Here is an 8,696-nt window from a genome sequence, read left to right on the forward strand (position 1 = left end):
GATGAAAAGAAATCCCTACGTGGAGTAATATGAACAGAGGCTCCTGTATCAACTATCCATGTAGAATCCTGGCATGAAAGGCTAGCAAATGCTTCATCACAAGCAACAAATACCTCTGCATCAGATACAACTATTGCAGTCTCTTTTTGTTCTTTCTGTTCTTCACCTTTCAATTTTAACTGTTCTCTTTTCCATTTTCTGCACTCCTTTTTAAGATGCCCCAGATTGCCACAATGATAACATTTTATCCCTTTTCTTGACTTTGATCTTCTTCTAGACTTGTCATGACTGTCATCACCATAAGGTTTTCTGCTCTGGTTTCTCCCCCTTCTTTCTGTAACAAGTGCTTCAGAGTTAGAAGAAGCACCTTGCTCCTTTCTTTTGGCTTCTTCATTAAACATACTGTCTTTCACCATGTTGACAGTGATCACGCCATTCGGAGCTGAATTACTCAGAGAGACAACTAAAGTTTCCCAACTATCAGGTAATGAACTCAATAGAAGTAAAGCCTGTACCTCACCATCTAGTGTAAGCTTCATGGTAGTCAACTCATTCAATAACTCTTGAAAGCTACTCAAGTGCTCTGCAACACTATTACCATCCCTGTACTTTAAATTCACAAGCCTTCTGATCACAAAGGCTTTGTTCTGTGCCGTCTTTCATCACAAAGGCCTTGTTCTGTGCCGTCTTTCTTTCATAAAGACCTTCCAATTTCTGCCAAAGACTGTATGCATCTACTTCTTTAGCTATATGATGGAAGACACTCTGATCAACCCACTGCCTAATTTGTCCAACGGCCTTTCTATTCAATTTCTTCCAATCCTCATCAGTTTTAGAATCAGGTTGCTTGCCATTCAATTCAATGGGATCGAACAAATCTTTGCAATACAAAATATCCTCCATCCTAGTCTTCCAAATAGAATAATTTGAAGATGTGACTTTAACCATGCCACTAGCCGAATCCTCCATTTTAATTCTCACAATAATCACAGAGGCTTAACCAAAGCTCTGATACCACTTTGTTGGGGATTGAACCAATAACACAACCACGCAGCGGAATACAATTACACAATCCCCCTATTATGTAGAATTAAAATGGCATTAAAATAACACCGGCTCCAACTCACACACACTAGCAGAAATGTAAAGATAACAACACCAATATTTGTTCACTAGGGAAACCTTTCAACGTAAAGGTAAAACCCCGGGACCTAGTCCAGTAAAGCCTTCCACTATATGAATAATGGGATACACAATTTGACCCTCTCCAAAGTAAACTCTAGAGGCTACCAAATACATCAAGAACACATGTAGTTCTTGGATATCAACAACAACATCATCCAAAATAAATACACACAATAATAAGGAGAAAATCTCACTAGACAAGTGTGTATAGCCCAGAGGAATGGAGAAGAATTTCGACGATCAGCTCCGGTCAAAATGTAGGTATCTTTGCCAAGAATCACATACTAAAATATCAAGTAAATCGGACTACAAACGAGCCTCCATCCTTTGGCAAGAAGAGCTGAAATGTCGTAGGTTTTCCTCTCGCGAACTCTCTGCTTCAGAATGAATGAAGTTTCCCTTTTGGGAATGTTAATGTGCTGACCCGTTTTCCTCAATTTCCATATCTATATTAGTATGTTTTTAACTTGGACCAAATAAATGGACCATTAAATGCTTGAGCCCAAATTGGCTAATAAAAGCCAAGTCCCTCAAAGTGGAGGGAAGGCCCAACAAATTCTTCTCATGTTGTCTGTGAAATCTTTGATTCGATTTAGATGTGTTTCTAAAACTTGGAGAGAACTCATAAGGAGCACCAAGTTCATTGCCACGCATTTGGAACGTAACAAAGATGAAATAGTCCTCATCTGCAGTTACATGCAAAAAGAGAACCAACATATGATCTCTTTGCATTCAAATGAGGATTCTCTTAGCCAAGTATCAACAAATGTGAGAATTCCATGTTTTGATGCGCGAACACAACTGCAAATTTTGGGTCCATGCAATGGTTTGATTTGCATTACTAATTATTACACCATCGTGCTGTGTAATCCCGTCTTACAAGAATTTTGCTTACCACCTGATTGTCCTTTTCCTTGCCCTCATGGTTTTAGACCGATAGTATTCGGGATGGGATTTGGCTTCGATCCATGTACTAATGACTACAAAGTTTTTAGAATGTTGGAAGTTGTAAATGATGATGAGGATGAGTATTGGAGCGACGACGGCCCCAATACGAGATATACAATTTAAGTAATGATTCCAGGAGAGAAATCGATGCTAGAGTGCCAAGAATTCTGATTGACCCATGGTTTGAATTGTTCTTTAATGGAGCATGTCACATGTCATCAAGAAGGCCATATGCTAGTCGAATTATTCTTTGTTTCATAATAAGTAGTGAGATTTTCACTATCATAGACTTTCCAGAAAGTTGTTCAGATACTTCAGAGGATGATGGAAAAGATTTTTAGTTTGGTGGTTTTGAATGAGTGCCTTGCTATGGTTCGTTATCAAGCATGGATGACAAAACCATACCTTATTGACATTTGGGTGATGAAGGAATCTTGGATCAAACAATTTACAGTAGGGCGATGGCAGGTGCTCATTATAAAGGTTGAACCCCAACCTTAGGGCTCTCACTGTCCCGCTCCTAGAGCTTTGTACAGGAGATAAATCGTTAGGTGCTCATTATCATCTTGGAAGAGCTCTATGCTTCTTATGGAAACCAACAATGGGCAATTAGTCTCTTGTGAACTTAACAGCAACACAGTTAAAAATTTTGAAATTTACAGGGATCATATTGATACACTGCGTGCCATAGTATTCATGGACAGCTTAGTTTCAACAATTATGTAGAATAAATCATCAGTGTTTTTATAATTAGATTGTGAGTCAAGTATTCATCTTAACAAGATTTGCGTTGCTAATTACTGAATTGATGATTCTAAATTTATTTGAAAAATATTTTGAACTAAAACTAGTAAAAATGAATAAAAACAACGGGATTTTGAGACCGCATACTGAATATTTTTCATTTGAATAGAGAAGACCGTCGGAGCCGAAGTGAAATAGGAAGCATAGTACGCACTGCGTTGGAACCAATAAACTTGTAATGTCAGGACTTTACTATTGTATTGTAGTTTATCTTGTTCAAACTAACCTTTTGAATTTTGACAAAATAAAATTATGCGAGCAACCCAAACTCATCTCCTAAAGCTCAGTCAAATTTTGCAATTTCTCATGGACGAAATATAAGGTAGCTCTATATTTAATGCCATCTAAAGACCATCTAATACATAATCACTCATCAAGTCTCAAGCAATTCATTGATATGGCTAAGTGCTCAAAGGTTTGGAAAATAAATGAATTTGAAGTAGATTGCACAATATATCAAAAATAATATTCAATTTTCAAGAGTTAAATCTGGATATAAATACCTAATCAAATAAAAGTAGTCCATACAACAAGATTTATATTTTTCAATTTTTTTTTTTTGGATATTTCAACCCTTTGGACTCAATAAAAATAAGAAAAATAGCTAAATTGGACTTGACTTAATAAATCAAATGAATTAGCACACCATAAGAGTCCACGTCCGAACTTAAAAAATTCACATTGTCCTTAATGTATAGCATATAACAAATGGGAAATAACTATGTTAAGAGGGTCAACAAAACTTCCATAGTTTTGATCTTTATAAATGGATTGGTTATTGTCAATAGTTAGAACATCCATGCTACTACCCTCAATCTCAAGCACAAGCATCAATGTTGATTCATTAGCTTTGGATAGTTCTCTCTATAAACAGAATCTTGATGTCAACATCGAATATATAATAGACTTTGAAGTAGAAGGATACGCACTTGTCAATTTATTCGGGAGCTCGGCTATAACCATCTAAATTTTTCCGTGATAAATGTGCATCATTGCCTATGAACGTATATGCAACATGAGAAACTTGTTATAGTTGAGCAATTGTTCCGCCCAAGTTTTGCCGTAAATCGCCCCATATAAAATGCCTCAAAATTTAAACAATAACTAAAATCCCAAATTCAAGAGGTATAACCATGCTTACTTAAGATACCGTTGACAAGACAAAAAATGTCGCTAATTATGTGCTAGGTGATGCAACTATGTTGATAATCAAATGTTGAGATGTAATTAGGGTTAATTTTTATGTTGCGGTTGGAAGGTCGAGAGATATATGGTTAGTCTGTGTCTGATCCTCCGGAATGAAACTTAGTAATCCTGAATTGCTTTTTAAACTGTTGTTTAATTTTTGATATAATTCTTCGATGGTAATATTTTGAAATTTTATTATTTTATATAAAGAATGACATTTTATACATACATTAAATTTATTAAGTTATATATTTTTTAAATTGTGGAAACTCCTGTTTTTATATTATTTTGTTGCTTAAACTTTTTCATTCATAATGTTTATTTTTTATTTTTACTACTTTATTTTGCAACCGGTATTTCAACAATTGTAATGATCCCTTTTGACATGAGCTCGAGCGTAACGAGCCTTACCCCATCCCCATGGACTTAAGTGAGCCACAACGCATTACTTCTCACAATTAGAAGGCAATCAAAGTATTAAAAAGAGATCGGAAAAAATATTAATGATAAATAACCTTTTCTTTTTCTTTCTTTTTCTTTTTTTTGGAATAAAGTTAAACACATTACTAATTTCCCTCATTATATATTTAAACAGCTTGTGTTAATTCTGATTATCTATAAAAGAATTTGAAGTTGTTTCCAATACTTCTAGTTCTAGAATTTTGACTAGTGAAAATCTTAAATAAACGGACAAAAATTACAAGAAGTTCATGTGAAATCCTGCAAGCATATCGGATAATTGACAAGTAATAAATGTGCGTGTAAAAGATTTATCACACGAGAAATAAACCTTAATTTGAATCGTATTAACTTGTTATCACACTCGAATGTAATCATAACACACAAAGGTTTAGTTTGTTTATTTCTAAGTTAACCTATTATTTAAGAATTTAATGAACTATATATGAGAATGAAGTGTTGGTATTACGAATCCATCTATTATTATCCTATTTTTAATTCTTGACCTATATTATCTAGTGTGATTTGTGTACTCTTGATAATCAATAATATAATTTTAGTCAATTATCTCTCCTAATGTAAGTTAAACCTATTCTAACCATAGCCCATTAATAATCCTATCCAAATTTATATGCAAAGTAATGCATTCAATTACACAATTACATATATGATTGCACTAATCATAAATATCACTACTAACATCTATTGAACATCGTGCTAACATTGTAATATTCTAAACCTATCATAAACCTCTTAGAAACATAACAAGCAACTAATTACCTAAATGGTGATCTAGTATTAAGGTATTGAAACATGGCAATCAAAATCAATCAAAAATACAAGTTCACTAAATAAATGGTCTTTGAATTCAAAATGCTCAAATAATAGGTCTCATCTTCATCCCAACACAAAGGAGTTTAGCCTAGCATGTTTCAAATGATATTGCACAAAGAAATATGAAAATTCGCTTGTAACATATAAATAGAAGAAACAGATGTAGAATCAATCCCTTCATTTGATCTTCAATTTTAAGATTTCAAGGTGGCCAGAAGCCCAAATCCATGAGTTGACAAACTTATGGATTTTCATTTTAATGAAATTCTCCACTACTTTATAAATTCGACCTATTTGCATTAATAAAAAAATTTTAAAAAAAACCTGCAACTTAAAAGTGCAAAAGAGCTACCTCTTAACGATGAATATCGATAAGAGGTAGATGGGCTAGTGATGCTATGTGATTCAAATAATGAACTGTAATGGCCAATCGAGTGAAAACAACTCCTACAATGTCTGATGACTTTTGTTATAATAAGGCGATTGCTGCTATGCAAACTTGACCATCGCTATGCTTGTTCGACTACTACTATGATAGCTCGACTATTGTTTTGTTAGCCTGACTACTTCTATATCGGTCCGATTGTTGCTGCTCTAGATTGAACACTACTACCTCAACCTCCCAAAATCCTTGGAACTGATTTAAAATCGTTTGACGATTATCATTAAGTCCATTATCCAATTCGTAGATGGAGGTTAACCGCTTAATAAGTGGATGAAAAGCGTCTAATGAGTAGACGCGCTCCATCGGACATGTGGATGATAATTGCTTCGCACGATGCCAAACACCTATAAATACCTCATAGGCGTGCTAGGTATGAGGACACTCTTTTCTTTCCAAAAAAATATTTCTTCTACCATTCTCTCACAGTTCTTTAAATCATTCATCTACAAATCATTTCTAATTCGCACGTTACAGGTAAAACGGGAAAGGAAATCCTAGCCTCTTTTTTGCAGGATTTATCGGAGTAGCAAAAAAACCGAAACAAGCACGTCAAATTGTTTACCAAATTACAAAAATGTTATAAAATTGACCTTAACAAGCACGTCCAAGCTATTAGCTATGATCCGTAATATACTAAGAACATTTTTCAAGAAAGCTTTTAATTTAAAGAGCATATTATATATAGAGTTTTTTTTTAACCCCTTCCTATATAAAAAAAAAAAAAAAAAAAAAAAAAGGCATTTTGTAATAGTGTTATGATGAATAATGTATGGTTAAAATATAAGAAAAAGTTTTGAAATTGCATGTAATATTATTCGACTAACAATATGTGGGTGAAATGTAGTCAAACTATTGTTTAAAAATATATTTTGATGGAAAAAATTGGGTTTAAATAAGGGCAAAACAAGAAGTACCTTTAAATTTAAAGAATAAATTTTTAGCAGACTCCTACAAATTCTCAATTTTTAACTCTTTATTTTACGTTTTTCAAAAAAATAAAAATAAATAATATTTATTCTTTTTTTTCTCATTTTTACTCAATACATATATTTAAAGATGTCAATGGCCAATAAAATATGGTTTGAGTAATCCAAGAGGTGGGCCAGTGAAATTTGTAACTTTATTAAGAGCCCTTTTGACAATCATTATTGTAGAAAAAAAAAGTCTGGATTAGAGATTTTTAGGAGAACGGGTAGTAAAAAAAAATTTTTTTTTTGACATACATGTAAAATATTTTACTGTTTGAATGTGTGGTTGAAAATAATCATATAATAAATTAATAATTTGTCAAATAGACTCTAGATAACATCATTATAAACTACAAATAGAGATTGGAGATTTTTTATTTTAAAAAGTAAAAAATGTAGAGTCTGTTGAAACTTAATTTTAAGGATGGATTTTCTAAAACGACAATGATAATTGTGTTTTATATGTTTATCTAGGTTTAGGATTTCACAAGTTGATCCACATTTTGAAGTAGCAAAATTGTGCAGGATTGCCGTGATCGAATTATTTTCAAACGTTAATGAAAATGTACATGACATCTGTCACATAATCAAATTGAGAGATAACAAAGCGATAAGAAAGTACTAAATGATGAAAAGTGGATGAAATGAAATTATATAAATCGATCTTCATACAATCCCAACCAAAAAATTAAAAGAGAACAGTCCATAGTGAAACACAAGCAAAACACACGCTACCATTTGTCAAGACTTTTTTCAAGGAGTTTCGGTTTAGAACGAAAACCACATTTCAAGGATCATGGTGCTTCAGTTTTCTAATTGTTGAAAATGTTCATTCCTCGTCATCTTCATCACCATCACCACCAGATGCCTTCTTGGCAGCAGCTTTCTGGTTCTTTCGCTTCACTCTTCCAGGTCGGCCACCGCCAAAAGGACTAGTGAGGGAGAAGTCAATGTGCTTCTGCGAGTCAACTCTCACCATGAAGGATGGAACATTAACCACCTGCCTCCCAACCCTGGCAGGAATGAATGTAAAACCCATCATCATTATACAAACAATTCAGTTGAAAATGTGCAGTTCCTAAATCTTAGAAGTGAGAAGCAAAACTTCATGCAACCAGGAGGGAAATATATTCACCAGTCAACATTTCTCCTATTAAAAAAAATCTCTTCCGCTCATGTTTGGTTCCACTAAATATCTAGATTAAAGAAGTGTCAAAAATTATTTTAACAATATTTCATAAGATCCACAACTTTTTAACACAAACACGTTCCATCGACTTTTATCAAAATTTACTTCAATCTGATTTTTAGGCTTCAGAAACAAAGGCTGTGATGCATTAACATAAAAGACCCCATGTTTATATTTTAAGAACTGATTGCCAGAATGAATTCTGGGATATTAAATACAGTAATTTCTAGTTTGAATATGGAGCTCTAAACAAAGGTGAAATTATAACTGGAGATACATATATATCATTGCCCTAATGTAAAAGTCGGCCCCCTTATCATAAACAATTTCCCAGACATTTTGATGCGGACATCACTTATATTATTATCGCACTATTTTACTTTTTCTAGTTATTGGGCTTGTATTATTGGTTTGGCCCAAACCCATCACTGGTAGGGTTATGCTTTTACTATTTATATGATTTTTCAGTTGTAATTTTAATAGACGATGATGAATTAGAATTGAAATTTCGTTTGGCTTGCAGCCGTTTTTCTCCCTCCCTCCCTCTCTTCTCCTGGTTCTTCTCCTCTTCTCCCTCCTCTCGGTTTCTCTCCCTCTTCCCTTCTTCTGCTGTTTAATTACTCTACAGGAATTCCCTTTTCATCCTGCATCACATTTCCTTTTCTTCTATTCTTTT

General features: G+C 33.6%; 1 protein-coding gene and 1 pseudogene across 1 annotated transcript in view; one reads left to right on the forward strand and one right to left on the reverse strand.

Moving 5' to 3' along the window:
* The first annotated feature begins 1,677 nt into the window (after nt 1-1,677).
* Nucleotides 1,678-2,859, forward strand: LOC111377156 (annotated as a pseudogene).
* Nucleotides 2,860-7,467: 4,608 nt separating this feature from the next.
* The window catches only part of LOC111377149 (40S ribosomal protein S9-2), a 4,160-nt gene continuing 2,931 nt past the window's right edge, over nt 7,468-8,696 (reverse strand). The window contains exon 3 of the mRNA XM_023000207.1: nt 7,468-7,844. Within this exon, the coding sequence (XP_022855975.1) occupies nt 7,661-7,844 (184 nt within the window). The 3' untranslated portion in view covers nt 7,468-7,660. The remainder of the gene's footprint in view (nt 7,845-8,696) is intronic.

This window comes from Olea europaea, unplaced genomic scaffold, assembly GCF_002742605.1.
Source record: "Olea europaea var. sylvestris unplaced genomic scaffold, O_europaea_v1 scaffold1611, whole genome shotgun sequence".
NCBI classification, from domain to species: Eukaryota; Viridiplantae; Streptophyta; class Magnoliopsida; order Lamiales; family Oleaceae; genus Olea; species Olea europaea.